Consider the following 20,694-nt stretch of genomic DNA (forward strand, 5'->3'; position numbering starts at 1 on the left):
GCGCAGTTGGAAAATAGTAAAGTGTGAAAAAAACAAAAACAGGTGCGCGTTTTTGATTGACGTGACGGCGATAGGTATTCAGCAGTTAGCATTTTGTGCGAGACAGTTTTTAATGAGGTCAATAAATCGGTTTGTTTGTTTTTAAAAACCCGCTCCCTGTTTATTAGGGGAAGCGTCTCGTCTCGAAATGAAAGCTACCGTCTGATATGACGAAGTCGACATTGACCAAACGTTACTTAGCTCTCTAGAGACCACTGGCTTTCAGCCAGTGGGTATTTATTTGCGCCCCCACCGAGCAAATTAGGCACAAGGCCAATTTTTAATGTGAGGAGTGAAGGGAGGGGGAAGGGAAAAAGGGGACCAGCTCCCGAGAGGTGGGAAATGGGAGCTGGTTAAAGGTCAGGCATGTGGGGTTGCCCCCACATCTGGTCTTTGCTAGTCATAGCTTGCAGCATCTGTCGGAACAGATACTACACTTTGATCTTGTCGCCCGTGCCCCAGAGGGCGCGCAGGCCAGTCTGGCTTTTGGCCAGTGATTAGAGTCGAGTTTCGCTTTTTGTTTATGCCGAAAACCGAATATAACGCGTGCCGATGCGGGAGATGTGGAATAATTAACATTTGAAAGTCAATAAAATTAAATAGACAGGCGAGCTCCGTGGTTAAGTGTGAGATATTACAATTTATGGATGATAAAGTTGCGAAGTGAGCGAGCGCTTCTCTGAAAGAAGCCTTTTGTGGACATCGAGGAAAAGCGTACATACATACATATATTTTCGCTCTTTTATATATATATATATATATATATATATATATATAGAAGAAGATAATAATTGAAAAGTTTTTTTGGTCTTATTTTAATTAAGAATTATTGAAATTAGTTTTGTTTTAAGAATTATTGAACACACTTAAAAAAATTTTTGAAAACAATTTTTATAAAATTTCAAATAAAATAAAGACATTTTTTTAAATTTTGTTTATTTAAAGTGTTAATAAAGACTTATTTTTTAAATCTTGTTTATTAAAAAGTGTTAATAAAGACTTGTTTTTTAAATTTTGCTTATTAAAAGTGTTAATAAAAACTTATTCTTGGAGATGACTATCCAAAAAAGATTAATTTTGTTATTTTTATCTTTTTATAATTTTGTTAATTTTTATTGTACACTTTTCAACTATGTCCTTTTCTTCTATTTTATTTCAATAAATCGCTTCACAATAAAAATACTAAAGAACAATAAAAGTGAAGGAACTGATTTACTTTGTCACCGATTCCAGTAGCACTACGCTGGAAATTAGGAATATTAGCTGACTATAACCCAAAATTGAAACATGAAATAAACATATATTTGAAAACATTAAAAGAGAAAACGGGACATGAACTAAGTGCGTAGTAGGCGTGGTGATTAGAAATGAGTTTTCTACTAATATCAATCATGCTGATGACAGCATGCTTGTTGGCGCTATCTTTGGTAAGTTGAAGCTCTCTACTTCTGAGCTTGAAATCTCTTAAGTGATGTAATGAATAGACATACATCCGGGTTTCTCCACACAAGAATATGATTGGCTGATGTAATCAATAAATACAGACAGGAATAGCAGCTTGGGAGAGATGTTGAAAGATACGCTGAAAGCCTCACGCATATTAGCTACTTCAAACAAATAAATCCTTTACAAATCAGAAAGAAATGAAGGCTGAAAATGAACCCAAGCAAATGCAAAATCTTTTCCTCTTCTGAAGATATCACAATATACAACAAAATGAACAGAAAAAAAAGAAAATTTGGGTTTCTTGGCACAGCATCCTCATCTGACATTATCAGAACAATAGGAATACTCAGCATTAAGGAGAAAATAAAGGTAAGTGGAGCAATCTATGGAAAGGAGTGATTTTCTGCTTTATATTCATAAAAAGGGAGCCATTGGGGTCACCTTTGCCTATGGTTGATCCATTTATTTATTTATTTCAGAGAATTTTTTAAACATTCTGCTTGGAACTAGGATTTCATCATAAATATATCATAGCGATCAACTAAAAACTCTTCAAAAACTAGACTGACTTCTGCAAGAATTGCTGACTCATGAAACGATTGTTCTGATCAGTAGAAAAAAATGACTCTTCAGCCAGTTTTAGAAAAGCAGATTTCAACTTTGGCAAAAATGGGTAATCCCTCCCTCTCTCCCTCCCCAGGTCTGATGCACACAAAAAATTATTATTATTATTTTTTTTTAATTCCCTCCAAAACGAGGCACATTGCCACTGAGATGTAAGGAGCTACTATGAATTTAGGGTCATATCCATAGGAGCTTTTTGTAATGTTGTTTGTTGTTTATATTCTTTAACGGTGTTGTTACATTTTAACACTCAGACCCACACGTTGCATTCAGAGACAGTCGCAAAGAAAAAAAACAAAAAGAAATTCAATCAGCTTTTTTTATTTTTTCAGTTTCAACAAAATGCATTTATTACTGGTGCCTTCCAATATATATATATATATATATATATATATATATATATATATATATATATATATATACACACACACACATATATATGGCTTACTTGTAGTTTCATTAAATACTTTGCAAGCAAAATCCGATTCTGCATTTTGCTAATTCCTACCCTCTGATGAGAAGGAAAGTATTTCTTTCAAAACTTTGCGGATTAAGGACAATCCACTTAATTTGTGTCTCCTTTTTGAAAATTAAATATGTTTTTAACTCTTCCTAAAGTGTTTTTAATATTTGTTCTTTTTATATATATATATATATATATATATATATATATATATATATATATATATATATACACACACACACAGGTTCATTAAGCAAATTCAAATCTTTTTTTAAAATGATGTGACAGTCCTGACAACATGTGTTCAACACGGAAATGTAAATTAAATCAGGCTGTAGTAATGTAACGCTGTCGTAAATCTGAAACAGTGTTGTTAGGTTTTAACACTCAGACCAACACGCTGCAGGCAGAGACGGTCATAAAGGAAGGAAACAAAAGGAAAATAATTCGACTCAGCTTTATTTTCAGTTTTAACAAAGTGCATTTGTTACCTGTGCTTTCCAACAACGTGTTGCATATTGTTTTAAAAGTTTCTTAGTTCGCCATGAATTTGACAAAACTCTGCAGTGTCCAACACGTGCTTTTAAAAGTCTCTCACGTCACCACCTGGCCATACGTCCATCACACTTTTTTTTTTTCCAGTTTTAAAAAAATGAATTTATTTCTGGTGCCTTCCAACAACGTGTTGCATATTGTTTTAAAAGTTTCTTAGTTTGCCATGAATTTGACAAAACTACGATGTCCAACATGTGCTTTTAAAAGTCTCTCACGTCTATCACATGCCCATCTAACCGATCCTCTGCCATGCACACGTGTTCACCGTCGCTTGTCGTCCATGCATATCCTTTCTTTCTCTGCTTTTTCCCCTTCTCTTCCTCCACTGCAACGTCACTTCACGCACTGGCTCAGTCATTTTCATGTGTGTCATGCTGCAGCTATTGCTACAAGCGCTAGCGGCTCTGTTTTAAGTTGAGAATCATGCAGCAAGATGTTTGTTCACATTACATTTAAATTTCTGCGTGCTAGTAGAGTCAGGGATACAGAGGGTCAGAGAGGGAATTCTAAAGGTTAGCAGTTTAAGTAAAGAAACCATTAGAGTAGAAAACCTTCCCACATCTGAGGATTTCCACAGTAAAGATGTAGAATTTAGCTAACTGTTGGATTGGTCAAGGATATTTATGCCAATAGGGTACAAGACCAACAAGTCTATCAGCGCATAGTCCATTGAAATAAATATAAAACAAGACAGGGAAAACTGGGATACAATCATGTGGCGATGGGACAAGGATTAGATCTTGTGTAGTATTGGGAATCCCAGCTTAAATGCTATCTAGGTAGTTTGTAGAAATAGCAAGGTATGTAGGTATATTTTCGATTCCCATCAGCGAGTTTAGTGGGGTCACAAAAGGTTGGGTTTGACAGGCGTCAAACTCAAATCACCTTTAATGACCTAGGTTAGATGCACCGGAAATTAGGGGTGACGTGCACCGGAAATTAGGGGTGACACTGACTTGTAGTCGATTCTTCCGGTCGACGACCACATGGGCTGGGAGTTGGTCTTGGGCAGCAGACAATATAGACGGGAAATCCTGGGTCTCCAACAACCATGGGTCCCAGATATAGGCTTGCCTTTGAATAAAAGAATGAAGCTTCAAATCCATCTTGTGTTATCAATGTGTCTGTCTGCAGCAGTGACCACTCCCCACGAGATGGAAGCCCAGCGTCCAAGAAGATATCCGCTGGACAAGGCAAGCAGGTATGTACGCATGACATTATTTGCACATACACGCTGAGACTTTTCAAGGCAAGAACTAAGAGCACACACCCATATAAATAAGAACAAGAATATCGATAAGAACACTCAGACACTTAAAAATACCTTAGTAAAAGTACTCGTAAAAGAAACGGTAAAAGATAACGATTAGCAAAGTAAGCAACTAAATAAATAAATAAGTAATAAATAAACAGACGTAAAAACCATTTCGGAACACTTGGTAGACAGTGTGGAACCTATTAGAGATGATTTGTTGGACCGTGTCTATGTGAGAGGAGAGAGAGATTAATGGTGGTTTGTAAATTTTTAAATTGATGATTTGAATATACTCTTTTTTTATGATACTAATGCAGAATAAGGATTGTGCTATTGTTGCATTTTTATAAAATGTAGGAAGGTGCCAAACTTAAAGTTTTGCAAATTTTTTGTTTATGCAAATGCTAGTTAACTTTTTCCATGAAAACAATATTCTTTTGTTGTTGTTATGAAGAAAACAATGAATAATTACTGGGCAATTTTAAGAAAATTAAGATTCAAATCAAGAAAGAAAAAAAAAAAACATTCATTGTAAGGTAAGTTTCATGAATAATTATTTATCTTTTGAACAACTGACAGAATTTAAAAACATTTTTTTGAATGATTCTTTTTTTTTCCATGATGTTTTTTTTGTTCACATCAAGATAATTATTTAGTTTTTTTGTAATAATAAGTCAATAATAGCAAATAAATGTTTTCTTAAACGATGTTGACTACTGCTATTTTATTGGTTCGGCATTTTACATAAACTGCCGGAAAATTTGGACAATAGCAAGGCCCTTCTACATAAGTATCTTTTTTAATATGTAGCAAGAACATAGTAACTGATGACAAAGTATACCATGACTGTCACTAACAAGAAAAAATAATCATCTGCTGGACGGCTGTCAGTCATCTTCATCTGTGCTACCACTCTCACTGCAGATATACTTTTCAATCAAATTCCCATCAAATTATCGAAGATTAGGTATTGATTAATCATTGACATTTCAAGGATTATTACAGCCTGAAATGCCTTTTAATTTTGTTGCCCGATTATCCGATGACCTCATGACCTCTTAAATTGTAAACCTACTTGCTTTAGTTAGAAACATAATCGTTTTTTTTGGGGGGGGGCACAATATTAAGGTGAAAGAGTCCTGGTGTTCACTGCGAACGGTTAAACTACGCATGGGCTCTCTGCTTGAAGGCAGAAATGTCTGGCTTACATAGTGCCAGACAAATCCATACTATCCTGGATATGGGGTGTTAACTACCCCAGAACATATCAACCCTTTCTGAGTTATCTTCAGCTGAACTCAGTTATTTTGGAAAAAGCTTTTATACTTAAAAGTTCTTGATATCTTCAAATATTTATTCATGGTGTTTAGTTCCTATTTAAAATGCCTCCCCACGAGAGCAGAGTTAGACACCAGGGTCGTTTTTAAACATGGAGAAAGTAACAAAAATAAAAATTGCCTCCATCATGAAGGATTTCTCCTCCACTGACTGAGAACAAAAAAATTCAAGTGTAGCGTCAGAACAGATACTACACTTTTATCTTGGCTCAAAGATGGTGTTTGGTTCGGTTTTGGTTTTGTCGTTTCGTTTTTTGGCATATCAACCCTATTCGGATTATTATTCAATGCTTAATACACGGGCTCATCCTAGTGATGTTACTTTGAGTAATAGCAGTAATATTAAGGTGAATTTGAATAAACTCTTTTTTTTATGATACTAATGCAGAATAAGGATTGATGAATTCTTGTTCTGACTAAATATTCAAAATAACAGTGCTCGGAGCCCAACTACGATCCACTCAACATATGTATACTCCATCTCCAACAAGGAATGGTGCACCTTCTCCTAGTGATGTTACCTCAATTAAAAACACAAAGCTGGATATCAAACCAGATCAGGTGAATCCAGTGAAACCAAAGAAAAAACACTAATGATTAAGTAGAACATGATTAAGTGGTCAGTTTGGGGAAGAGGAAAATTGGTGTTCATCACTTTACTAACTCAATATCTGAGATGCTCACTCACACGAGGAATGGCACGCCTTCTTCAAGTGATGTTAATGCAAGTTACAGAACTTTGCTGAATGCTCCAGCAGGACAGATAAATTGTTGCATTGGAATTCGGTAAAAGATCAAGAGAAAGATATATTTTAACACAACTGGATAAGAAAATTAATGTTTTTCATTTTTTTTTTTACTAACAATGTTTGAGAGCCTTTTTGTTTTGTTTTTTTGTTTTTCCATGGGATTCACCACTTATCATGGCCCGTAAGTCACTCGAGGATAAGGGTCAATGAGTAGGGCACCGACAACAGCATATTCTTTTCATTTTTTTTGACACTCAAGTATATATCCGACACAGTTAATCAACCGAGAACCACATCACTATATAAAAGCATAAAATATCAACGGATACACACTCGAGAGTCAAAACAATGAAAAGAATATGCTGTTGTCCTAGCCCTATTAATGAGTGTACAGTAGTCACTGAGACAACAGCGTATTAATAGTTAGTGATGGAAATGGGGTAGATATGGATTATTGAGGGGGGGGGGCTCAACAAGAATTTGTTTACATTGGACTCAAAGATGACCATATTGTAGTCAGCTGAAAAGCAGAACAGAGTTCCACAGGTAGAAGAGAATCTTTATTGAATACTCAGATATTTATGGATTCAAGGAAACAACCTCTAAATTTCTGAAAACTTACGCCCAAGTAAAATAAAAAAATAAAGAAAATGTGAAACATTTATGAGGTTCCAGGTGCAAAATTATTTCAATGAAAAGCAGTTTCTACGAACATTTTAATTCCCACCTTTTATTCGCAATCATTCACAATCGAATGATTTAGCAACTTTTACTCCAACCTACATCACTCATAATCACAATAGACAGGTATACAACACTTCAATAAAAAAAATAAAAAAAAGACTTGGGTTATTTTGTTTCTGATTTTTTTTAGATGACGATTAATAATTTCTATTATTTAGATGATTCAGACTACTGTTCTCATCTTGAGTGTTATTGGAACAATGTGTCACCCAATGTAACCTCCAATCCTTTTCAGGTGTATCTCGATCTTTCTGTCAAACTCAGGAATCTGTATGGAATCTCAAATGGAACTCTTTATTAAATCCACGGGAGTAGCATTTTCTCACTCCATTAGCCATAACCAGGTAGAGAAGTGTTAAGCAATTCGTAGTCTGTGAATTTTTTTTTTTTTTTTTTTTTTTTAGATGAGGATAGATTATTTGTATTAATTGGCTTCTTCGAACTACTGTTCTCATCTTGAGTGTCATTTTCACAATATTTCAGTTGATGTAAAACGGCCAACCTTTTGCAGTATCATATGAACCGTCAACCTCCAGAAGAGTGTCACAACTAAATTTTACCTAGTATATTATCCGTTACACCACGAGTCCTTGCGGAAGAAGATCAGAGGTTACATCAGTCGAAACATTGTAAAAAATAACACTAAAGATGAGAAGAATAGTCCAAATAATACAAAACCTGTGGTGGTTAAAAATTTTTTTTTTTTTTTGTTCATTAATGGCGATTGAGGGCATCACTTATCAAGGCCCAGAACAACTTGAGGATGAGTTAACAAGACAAGAATAAATACCAGCTGAAAAATGAGAGAGTACTAACATTGATCGATGGTATGAACTGCATTTGATCACTTTTGGGGCGGTCCATGACAAAAAGTTGAAAATGACCGAATTGTAATCAGCAGGGAAGCAGTTCCACAGATAAGTTCTGTCGAGGCTAGGCATATTTAGGAAGAAAAGAAATTTCTTTTTGTGATAGCTAGAAGAGTTCTTTTTGTAAATGTCTTACAAGGAGGAACTAAAAACTAGAGCTCAGCCGAGCATCTTCCACGCAAATAATGATCAAGCAGAGAGAAACCACAATGTCCCTTCTGTGAGGAAAGAAGATGTTCTTGTTCAAAACTCCCTCCCCATTGAAAAACAAAAATAATGAAGCATTTGTACAGAAGAACTCCGGGATACAGTGGCCCTAGGATACGTTTTTTTTCAGGTTACAATATAGAAAACAATGTTTTTCCTGCCCCTTGTTACAGTTATTTATGTTATTTTATTATATACATGTGTATTATATACTGTACTGTATCTTGTTACCAATTTTTTATGCCCTATCCTGGTGTTCTACTGTATAATGACATATTCCAAAAATCACATCAAATTAATCAAGTAGTTTTATTTTTTTATATATTTATTTAGTTTTATATAAAAAAAATTATTTTTAAGCAATTAATAAAAATTTGTAGGCATTACAACATAAATCAAGTATAAACTATTGTTGAGTTATCTCCCTTTATTTCTCAAAATATTTTTCAAAAATGGTAAGCAAGAGTCACTCTTTGGATCCTTATTAAATTTTATTTTCTTATTTAAAATTTTCTGGAATATGATATTTTAATTTTGTCACATACAGATTTTTCTTTATCCTTTTTTTTAATATGAGGGAATTCTCGGCAAAAACCAAACAGCGTTGTAAGGAAGGAAAGAGATATACCCCTCTCCACTCACTAGATTGTCAAGTCAATTTTATAAGCAAACAATAACAGGATTTTAACCAACTTTAGAACCGTGATGGAATAAAAATAAATTCTAAAAATTACATAAATCGATCAAGTAATTTTATTCTTATAAAGAAGATAATTTTTTAAGAGATTAATGGAAATTTTCTAAGCAAACACCAACTGAATTTTATTTTTGTAATTTTTTCCAAAATAAAAATGAAAGGAAGGAAGTGGATATCTGTGTTGCCAAGTCAGAATGTATATGATCCAACTTTGACTCCAAAATATGCGACTCAAACTCCTTGTTATAAAATCTTCCAATATTCAAACTCTCTGTTGATTTTTGGGATATTAAAACTAATCAGTTCTTCCCCAAACCTCCAGTTTTAGGACACTGATAGAACGAAAATATCATGTTCCAAAAATCATGTCAATCAATCAAATAATTTTATTTTTATAAAAAAAAAAGTCATCTTAAAATGGGAATTTGTAGACATCACAACATAGATTTTGCAAATTTGAATTATTGGGTTATCTCTTTCTGTTTTTTGTATGTTTTTTTTTTTTTTTTTTTGTAGATTGATTTCATAATGGTGGACAAGACAGATACTCTTCTGTTACTCATAAAATTTGATTTTCTTATTTAAAAATTAAATAAAAATAAAATAAAAAAACTTGATCAATTTATGTGATTTTCGGAATATATTTTACTTTTGTCACAGATATGTACATCATACAGATTTTTTTTGATTTTTTAATTTTTTTTTTTAATATAGGTGGGGGTAGGGAGCATTCTGGACAAAAATCCAATAATCATAATTTCAGTTTGCATGCATCCTGGTGCTCTAACACCAGTGATTTGCCATTCAGAGAATGTTTATTGGAGAACAAGTCATGTGCGAAAGCCTGCAGTGGCAGCGCATTCTCTGTACTGCATAGAGCACGGTCTAAACTATAACTTGAAAATTTTATAGGTCAGAATTATTAATATACTGCGACCGTCTTTGTGTTTGTCTGTGTGTGTGTGTGTATATGTCACCTGAACAAAATTAGGAAATAAGTTATCGGTTATGTTTACATGTTTTGGTTTTTGTATAGTTTAGGATGCAGACAGGAGCCATTATGTTAATTTTTTTTAAGTGCAGTCTATTAATATCAAAGAGGAAAAAGACAAACGTATCAGCAAGTTGAAAGGAGCTTTGTGTGTTGGCAGAGGTGGAAAGTCAGATTTAGCAATTTCTGCAGAAATTACAAAGATTTTCTTTTCTAGTTGACTCCTACTTCTAAGGTTATTGGAATCATGAGTCAACGATTATTGTCAAAGTCAGATTTTTTTTTTTTTTTTTGTAAATAATTCCAAAACCCTTGCCGACCATTGCTACTTATTGGTCAATATAGCAAGTCGAGATGACACAAGATAGCTAAGTAGTTTCCATGACAACCATTTTGAAATAAATTAACATGAGAGAGAGAGAAAGAAAGAAATAGCTACTTAATAGCATTAGTTGGTTTTAAAGAAACAAAGAGATAGAAAAACAGAAAGGGGAGAGAAACAAAGAGGGGAGAAAAGGAGAGAGAAGAGAGAAAAGGAGAGAGAGAAGAGAAAAGGAGAGAGAGAAGAGAAAAGGAGAGAGAGAAGAGAAAAGGAGAGAGAGAAGAGAAAAGGAGAGAGAGAAGAGAAAAGGAGATAGAGAAGAGAAAAGGAGAGAGAGAAGAGAAAAGGAGAGAGAGAAGAGAAAAGGAGAGAGAGAAGAGAAAAGGAGAGAGAGAAGAGAAAAGGAGAGAGAGAAGAGAAAAGGAGAGAGAGAAGAGAAAAGGAGAGAGAGAAGAGAAAAGGAGAGAGAGAAGAGAAAAGGAGAGAGAGAAGAGAAAAGGAGAGAGAGAAGAGAAAAGGAGAGAGAGAAGAGAAAAGGAGAGAGAGAAGAGAAAAGGAGAGAGAGAAGAGAAAAGGAGAGAGAGAAGAGAAAAGGAGAGAGAGAAGAGAAAAGGAGAGAGAGAAGAAAAAAAGAGAGAGAGAAGAAAAAAAGAGAGAGAGAAGAAAAAAAGAGAGAGAGAAGAAAAAAAGAGAGAGAAGAAAAAAAGAGAGAGAAGAAAAAAAGAGAGAGAAGAGAAAGAAAAAGAGAAAAGGAGAGAGAGAAAAGGAGAGAAAGAAAAAAAGACAAAAGAAAGAGACAAAGGGAGAAAGAGAACGAGAGAGAGAAAAAAGAGAGAAAAAAAGAGAAAACGCAGAGAGAGAGAGAGAGAGAGAGAGAGAGAGAGAGGAAGCAAAAATCAATAAGCCGGCATACAGTGAATGAAGAATTATCAGGGAAAGCTAAAGGCGTTGTTGTTGTTGTTGTTGTTGTTGTTGTTGGGTCCACAAAGCCAGTAAAAGTGGGAGGAAAAAAGCAAAGCACAAGAAACTGAGTCATTATTTTCAACTGATGAAATACTGTCATCTACGTTAGAGACAGGGAAGGACAAAAGAAAAGGAACAAAAGAAGGAAAGGAAAACATTATCTGATTTAGTTGAGCCAAAGAAATTGTTGAATAGACTTTCTTCCTTCCTCCAAGTGCAAATGAACAACAGCTAAAAGCTTGATCAACAAGTTTTCAGGTTTTGGGGTAGGTGTCAGGTGGGGCAGGGGGTGGCAACAGATGACTTCTCATTTCACTAAGCATTTCAATCCTCAGTAAAAAGAACTCATTTCAGTGTGTAGTGGCATAGGTAGCAGACAATATTGAAAGACTACCTCAAAAATCATGATATGATAAGAGTTAGTGAGTTGGAATTTCGAATTAGGAATCAGGAGTAAACCGTTTTTTTCAAGTTTGGAGTCAAAGTCATTTTGTTATTGTTTTAAGCTGAATAAGCAGATTTTTTATTTTTTTATTTTTTTTAAAACTTTTCTGTGAAGTGGAGAGTTGGAATTACAACTCAAGAATTTTAAAACCAACTTTTAAGTCAGATATTTGTTTTTAATTTGCATCTAATCTGACAGTCACATTAACATTTTCAAAATATGCTTTAATTTTGAGAATTCATATAATATTTTTAAAAATCAGACTTCAAACTTTTTGGAGGAAATATAATTCTAAATCAGTTATTCCTTTAAACACTAAGAAGTAGGAATCAGGGCTGCAGAATCAGAAGGTATAAGATGAGTCTCCTACAATGGCACAACATCTATATACCATCTCTTACAATGACCCAAATACCACACCATCTCCTAAAACACCATCTTGTAGAATGCCTAAAAGTGCGACACCATTTCATGAATGCTCCAAACATCTCACCATCTCGTAGAATGCTCCAAAGCACCTTAACATCTTGTAGAACGCTCCAAACTACCTCACGATCTCCTAGTGCACCCTAAATTACCACACCATCTCATAGAATGCTCCAAATCCCGATCCAGATTCAATATTTTAAAGTTTACGAATAGTCAGACTGTCTGTTGAGAGTAAAAATTCTGACAGATTCCTTGCATTCTTATGAGTATAACTCCTTCCAAAACTCTCAGATTTATACTCTGCAACCTTGGTGGTAATTCCAAATTCTTCAAATCAACCAAGCACACTGCTAAAACTGAAAATGCTACTTACAAGATTAAACTCATGGACAAGAAAAATCATTTAACCCGCCTCTTCCCAAATAGAATAACTGTGTAACACTTACTCGCTGTTCTTCTTCCTGTTTGCGACGGCGTTCTTCAACAGCAGCCCGCCTCTCTTCTTCCCTCCGACGGAGTTCATCAATTTTACGACGCCTTAACTCTTGCTGTCGTTCTCTGTGCTGCTGTGCTAATCTTTGCTGCTCCTTAAACTCTTCGATTTTTTTCTTCCGTTCTTCGGCAAGCTTTTCTCGAGCAACTCGGACTCTTTCTTCACGCTCTCTTTCCTTTTCCCTTCTCACAGTACCTGCAAGAAATTGATGATGATATTGAAAATCGTACACTAACAAAATTGGGGCAGACAATACAATCCATCAATATTGAACTAAAACTAATTATATACAAAACTGCAGATATAATTTATCTATAAATAAAGTTAAAACTGAATTTTTTTTTTTTTTTTTTTTGAAAAACAATAATTAAATGACTTACCAAGTTGTTCAAAGCTGAAAATTCAAAACTAATTAAAACACCTGAAGAACGATACCATCCTCGAATTAGTAAATAGTAATATTATTAGGCTGGTGCAAAAAATAATGTTTTCTATCAGATATATATACGTCAAAAAGCAACATTTTTTTCACCAACCTAATAAATACAAGATTGTAGTTTGTTTGTATCATTGTCGAGTGTGTGTATGTATGTATATATATATATATATGTAAACAAACATAATTTATCGAAGGCAATACAATGCAGAGGTGTAATGGATCAACACAAATTCAAGTAAATTAAGACAGAACGGTGAAACAAGCTTTTATCAATACAATATATATGCTTTTAACATTGCATTGTGTTTTAACTTGCATTATTATGGTCTGATGGAAGTTCCATATTGTATGACATTTTGGGAAAATTCACTTCTTCAAATACGTTTTCAACTTCAGTGCAAATGTGCATAGTTTTGAATTAAAGTTAAGCACATATTTGAGGAAGGCAATTTTCCCCGAAATATCATACGACATGAAACTTCCATCAAACCACACTAACGAAAGCTAAAACACAATGCAATGTCAAAAGTATATAAAAAATACTTCTATATTGTATTAATAAAAGATTATTCCACTGTTATATGCCTTAATTTGTTTCAGTTTTTGTTGACCCGTTACACCTCTGCATTGTATTGCCTTCTATAGATTACTTTTAGAAATATTAAATACCAGAATTAAACTGTAACACTTTAATTCCATTTTATCAATAGCCAATAACATTTGTAAACTGATCTACATGTTTGAACCCCGTATAGATTTGCGTGCATTTCAATTATAGATACAATGCTATCTCCCTGGCCTGGCATTCTTAGGCAACGTCAAGTGGAATAAAATACATAGCTGCTGACAAGTCTGCTGCAAGAAGGTAGGTTTCCTCTATTGGCTAGAAAACTTCTAGTGACTGCCAGTATCCTATATCTATAGAAAGCCACCATTCACCCATGCATTGTTACCATATTTAGCCTGATAAACTAACTCACCTCTGATCTCTCCTTCTTAGACAGGGTTAAAAAAAAATTTCTAACCTAATGCGTTCCACAATGAATGCTAAGCTCCAGCCATTGTCCGACGACTGCCAGTATTGAAATCCTGTGCTTGTTTTATAAATACTGACGAACTTACTGCCCTTATACCCACAACTTGCAGCAAAATTACACCCCTTCACTGTTCTACGTTGCAAGTGAAACAGTAGCATTTGTGAGTGAATTTTCAAAGTAGCGACTAGAAATAATGAAACGCTTATCTTTTGGTGATTGCATTTCTTTCACTGACAATCTTCTAAAGCTCCTTGAGTGGCCTTCGGGCCTTGATAAGTGGTGACCTCCATGTAAAAAAAAAAAAGAAGAAGCTCACTACGAGTAAAAAATATCTTTTCAACATGTTTTTTTTATAAAAGGAACAAAGTTAAATTATTTAAACAATAAAGGTTTAATAGAACAAGATACTTTTTTTTTAACAAAGGCTGTTTAAAAAATATCTAAAGAAATTAGAATGTTTATACCTTCAGGTATCAACATGAAATTTGTTGTATATTTAGAATTACGCTTATTTAAAAAAAAAAAACTAAAAAATTTTTATGATGTACATACTCGTCACAGAACGAAGATGTCATATTCTAAAAATCATGTGGGTTTGGCTAGTAACTTTTCTATTTGGCGAATAAACGTAAATATTTAGTTTTCGAAGGTTAACTAAAGATGAATTTGTCCGTAGAGCCCTGCTGTAAAAATCACTAGATTCCAGAAGATTTCCTACTTTCATCAAACAGCCTGCATTTGGAATTTCTCTCCCTGTGCCCCACCATACCATCATGCAGAAATTTAAATGTCATGCACATCTTGCTGCCCAGGTTGCCACCTATAAATCTGGTACTTATCACAGTAGCTCATTACACTTCAGTGGCAATATATTTTGCTTGGGATGAACAAAAGCAAAAATATGTTGTTGTTTTTTTTTTTTCTCAATCAGTACTAGCTGAGTGACCTTTGGAAATACCAAGGGCTGTATGTAGAAGGACATTGACACCTTTTTGTAAGAACTGCAAAACTTTACGTTATCGTCTCTCCTTATTAGGATATAGATGCAACTGAGGATGACTTGTTAATTAGATATTCTCTAGAAACTTCCTTCTTTAGAGGATGCATTGTCCAACACAGTTACGGTGACTTGTTTTATTCATTTTTTTTTTTTTTTTTTTTTTTTCATTCTTTATGTTTAGAAGCAGCTCATTTTTTCCTTACCTTTTTTTTTTTTTTTTTTTTTTTAATTATTATCTGCTGAATTCAGCTAAGGAGTGATATCATTGCAACTAAATTTCACAATCTGAGGCTGTCAACTATTATCAACTATTTATTATCTATATATCCATAAAAGTGAGAATGTGTGTGTGAGGACACTTCTCAACGGATTTTGAATCTACAGACTTGAAATTTGGTATATAGGATATTCAGACATGTGGAAAACTTTAACCCGTTTTTATGAGGTAGAAAAAAAAAAAAAAGAAGGTTGCTAAGTAGTCAAAATTGTAAAAATTGATACATGGGAGTCATTTGATTTTTATCTGTTTGTCAACTATTTCACGATTGCGCATGCACGAATAGTTCAAATTACAGATTACTTAAATTAAGAATAAATAGTTTGAAACCTTTTTAAAAGATCCTGTCACGTTGATCTAATGATTATTGTACTTGACTCACTGTCTTTAGGTTTTGGTTTCGATCTCAGCTTGAATAGTTATTTATTTTTTTAACTTACAAGGAGTGAACGGTTTAGAAAAAAAAAAAAACATAATACCTGCATGCCTTCCAGTTTCTGTATTAATTACAATATAATATTTATACATATTTTACGAACAGGCAGAGCCGGACAATCAGCTAGTATATATATAAAAATGAGAATGTGTGTGTGAGAGAGAGTACAACTCTCAACCTATATACTCAACGAATTTTTCATCTACAGACTTGAAATTTGATATATAGGTTATTCAGACATGTGAAAAACTTTTTAATTGGTTCTCATCCAGAAAAAAGGGCTGCTAAGGAGTCAAAATTGAAAAATTGGTATGCAGAGGGGGGAGCATAAGATTTTTATGTTTGTCAACTATTTCATGACTACATATGCGCGAATTGTTCACATGAAAATTTCCTTATGTTAAGAATAAGTAGGTTTGAAAACATTTTTTAAAGACGTGACAAGCTAGCCTAATGGGTATCGTACTCAACTCACTGTCTTTAGGTTTCGGTTATGATCTCAGCTCGAGTATTTTTTTTTTTTTTTTTTTTGTATTTACAAAGAGTGAATTGTTTAGAAAAAACATAAAAATTGACATGCACATCTCAGTTTCTTTCTGTTTTTTATTTTTTTATTTTTTTAATTGATTTATTTTTTTTTTTAAGGAATTTAATGTAACGTTTAATACCTATAGTATTTCTGTTTATAAACGAATTCTGCATTAATTAAAATATAGTATTTATGCATATTTTACACCCGGGCAATCCAGGTGATCTACTAGTAGTACATATAAAATTAACAACAAACAGTGACAACTTATGATTTACAAACGATCAGATGTATATGCAATGTCAGAGCAGATAAGACGAGGCATATCAACTCTAATAATCTGTTGTTGAAGCTGAATATACAAAGCTTGATGAACTTTGGATGATCAGTTGGCTTCATTAGTTTTGGTTATGTTGTGAGAAGCGACTTTTGACTAAGAAAATGCGGAGACGTTTAGTTGGAATGTCGAAGGAAAGTTGGATGCAAACTATCAACAAACCAAGGGAACTGACAGTGGTCAAGTGATAAACGACCTGAGTGTTCCTAGTTCGAATCGCTTTCATTTAGGATGTTGGGACCCATCACATAATTCCTCCCATAAGTACCCGATGTCTTTCTAGAAATTGTGATTAGAAAAATATCAGGGAAACCAATGCCAATAATAGAATCTTCTAATTCATACGATATGATGGTGATCACCAAACCATCTTGGTGTTATTTGAATTGAATCAATCCTCAGGATCACCAAGCTTAGAGACTGAGATTACAGACTGTCAGAAAACGTTAAATAATCTAGTAAGTTGCCTTGCTGAACGGATATTGTGGCTAAAGGCTTATGATGTATCTTTTGACGTCTCTCCCAAGCAATTCTACCAGTCATTATTTATAGCTTAACCAGCCAATCATATTAGTGCATGGAGGAAGCCACATGTACTCATATTCCTTACATCAAAAAGGAATTTATGGAGTTGATTAACAAAAAAAAAAAAAAAAAAAAAAAAAAAGAAAACAGATACTAGACTTTGATCATAAGCCAGGAATCATCTTTCTACTATTCAATGCAGACCTAAAAAAAATAAAAAAAATAATATCAATTATAAATTTACCCTGAAGACTATTGATGGTAAAAACAATTGAAACTAACCATTCTCTCTCATAGAATTGACCTATTTTTCTTTGTATAAAAAAAAAAGAAAAAAAAGAAAATCAAATTTCAATCGATTTCATTTTTTATCCAACCAAATAAATTATTTTATTAATATACGATTCCATAGATTCGCCGTTAATTTTTATTGGATAATTGGCACACACTTATCCAATGAAATTGCCCCATTTTTTAAAATAGGTAAATAAAAATGGCGTCGTAATTCACATCTTTAATCTGATCTTTTTACATCATGATTTGGTTTTCGAATTTAAATTCAAACGCTTATTACATAATTCAGATTGTTTAAAAAAAAAAAAAAAAAAAAAAAAGTATCAAATGCTTAGAGAAGCAGTGAATTACTTTAGAAGATGTCCATGTTTATGAATAAAGTCAAATTTTCCATAGAAGTTGTTTTGTGTGTTAGGCTCCGGAGTTTTATGTTAAAAGTTTCATGTCTTATTTCATTAATAAACACATCACTCATTTTCTTCAAATTTCTTTTTATGAAAATCGTTCCACACAAGGCATGAAGCCATCTTTTATCAGCTAAAAAAAAAAATTACGTTAAGATCAAAAGCTAATAATTGTTAGATAGATCTCATAGTTATGACCCGCTTGATGAATGACGATTTGAGAATAGCAGATGTTGCATATCATCTTGCATAACAAGGATGTCCATGCTGACTGGAGATTGTATGGTGTTTTGTATTCTTTATAAACTTCCACCTTCAGTGGAAGGCAAAATGTCCAATGCTGGGCGAATGCAAAAAAAAAAAAAAAAAAAAAAGTGGTATTACCAGTTGTTCATTAAAGAAGACACACAAGTTTTGCAAAAACCTATATTCAAGGAATTTATTTTACCACATTTGAGACACGTATTCTTTTGAGTATATTTGTGTATAAAACATCAAAAGTCAACTTCTCTTTAATATATAGCATGTTCTTATTCTGTCAGCCATAACTGAGTAGAAGTCCTAAGTAATTTGCAATTGTGAGCGACATTCAAAATACAATTGCTAATTACTGAGGACTTCTACCCATTTATGGCTGACAGAATGAGAGCATGATACCCTTATGGATTAAATAAAGGATTCTGTTTGAAATTCTGTGCAGATTCCAGAGTTTGACAAGTTACACCTGAAGATCAGAAGTTACATGAACCAAAATGATGAGAAAATAATACTCAAGATAAGAACAGTAGCCTGAAATCTATTACTGGAAAGACTATAGGAAACTCCTCCAAATTGTAATAAATCAATTTTTTCAAAAAGAAAAAAAATTTGTTGAATAAACGAAAGACCAACATTGCAAAAGGAAAGCAATCGGCGATAATTATTGGAATCTAAAGGAAGTTTTTCCGTTTTTTTTTTTTTTTTTGTTTTAATATAAGAGTCAAATCTTATATGTCTATGATTTAACTTGGCATAAACAACACACCGGCAACATATAAAAATACACAATTGGCAGAAGTCGTTATTGAGTATAAATAAAATGTATATTTCTTTTGTAAAAAAGAAAAAAAATGCATCTTCAAATCTGGATTTTCAGTTTATCTTCCGCAGATTTGCTTTTATGTCATACATTTGAATGTTCTTATTCTAATAACCTCCCCTATCCAAAAAATGCTTATGTGTGTGTGTGTGTGTGTGTGTGTGTGTGTGTGTGTAAATCAGATCAATCAATGAGGGCCACTTTTAGATCTCAAAGTAATAATTGGATATTATCAGCAGGCAATAAATCTACAACAGTTCACCATTCCACTTAATAAAATCTATATTAAGAGAAACAAATGTACATACTTTAACATTGTACATATTGATCAGTGTTGCGCGTGCGTGGGTTGTGTGTAGATTGTATGCGCGCGTGTGTGTGTGTGTGTGTGTGTGTGTGTGTGTTAAACATGGTGCCAATTAACGAAGTCAACAGTAGCTGATATTCTTAATGAATATGCATATATAAAGTTAAGTGGATGACTATAGTCAAGGGCAACAAGAAGGCTCTCTTTTCATTAGCTATGTAGGAGAGGACACAACTTTATTCCCATGGATTTCTCCATTTGCAATGTGATCCTCCTCTTACAATGCTGAGTGTTTAACAAGGGAAGCATTAAGGACTATTTTTAAGCCATTGGTATGAACCCCAGTCTCCCAGTCCCTTAGTGAACATTTTTACCATTATGCCAAATGGGTAGGTTGCTTTAATAAATGTGAGATTTTTTTCTCCCCCCCCCCCGTCCACCCCGACGTTTTGGACACAATTTTGGCCTTTCCTTTTGGTGATTCACACTCATTAAAAATCCAAAAATTGTTTGCCTGAGTGTTGATGAAATGGACTGTGAAGTATTTCTCTTCTTTTGTTTTTTTTTTTTAATTTTAATTTTCTCATCAGTTTGTCCAAGCTGGGGATGGAGCATCCTACCAGATGACAAACATTCACAAACTCAAATATTCCAACCGAGAGATCTTTTTAAGATTCTGACGATCCCCTTTTTTTTTGTTGTTTAAAGATTCTGACGATGCAACAGAGATTCAAACGATCGCACTTATTGTTTGAATCTGTTGCACTTGGTTCACCGGGTATATTTGCCAAGTAGTTTTTGAAATTCTTTTTCATGAGTCCAATCTTCTTAGGATTCCAGTTTCTTTAGAATGAACAAAGATATGGTTATTCGAATCGAATTTTATATTGCTTATTTATATATGCATAAATGTACATGTTTATATATCAAAAAAACTTCTGAGAATTTTTTTTTTAAATTACTACATTGTAAATTTGAAAATACCATCATACTCCTCTCCTCCCTCCCCCCCCCATTCACTTTCATGTTTTGTTCTTATTTACTTGCCTCCCTGTTGAGTTAGATATAAGGTAAGTTTGTAATTAAAATTGCCCCAATCTAGAAGGATTTCTCCATCAACAGAGGATAGTAAAAAATTAAGCATATCAGAACAGATACTACAGTTTGCTCTTAGTCATGTTTAAAAAAATAAGGTGCTTATGCATTTTTTGTACCGCACTATTTTTAAATAGTTTTTTCAGCTTAAATTCAAGTTTCACGATATCTTTTTTTTTTTTTTAATTAAATTGTTAGGTGGAAGCAGAGAATCCTTACAAAACACCCTTCTCTTTCCATGTTAAGAATGGCTTCCAAAATAATAACGTTAATAACAGTACCAAAAATGCACAAGTACCAAAAATAAC

The 20,694-nt window shown here is 33.5% G+C and overlaps 1 protein-coding gene across 38 annotated transcripts in view; it reads right to left on the reverse strand.

Moving 5' to 3' along the window:
* LOC145241638 (uncharacterized) overlaps positions 1-20,694 on the reverse strand; it is a 530,026-nt gene that overhangs the window by 241,699 nt on the left and 267,633 nt on the right. For all 38 annotated transcript variants that reach the window (XM_080104769.1, XM_080104766.1, XM_080104764.1 and 35 more), the window contains one exon: positions 12,582-12,823. In XM_080104769.1, the coding sequence (XP_079960895.1) occupies positions 12,582-12,823 (242 nt within the window). The remainder of the gene's footprint in view (positions 1-12,581; positions 12,824-20,694) is intronic.

This window comes from Euprymna scolopes, chromosome 20, assembly GCF_053919585.1.
Source record: "Euprymna scolopes isolate OS-2025 chromosome 20, ASM5391958v1, whole genome shotgun sequence".
Classification (NCBI taxonomy): Eukaryota; Metazoa; Mollusca; class Cephalopoda; order Sepiida; family Sepiolidae; genus Euprymna; species Euprymna scolopes.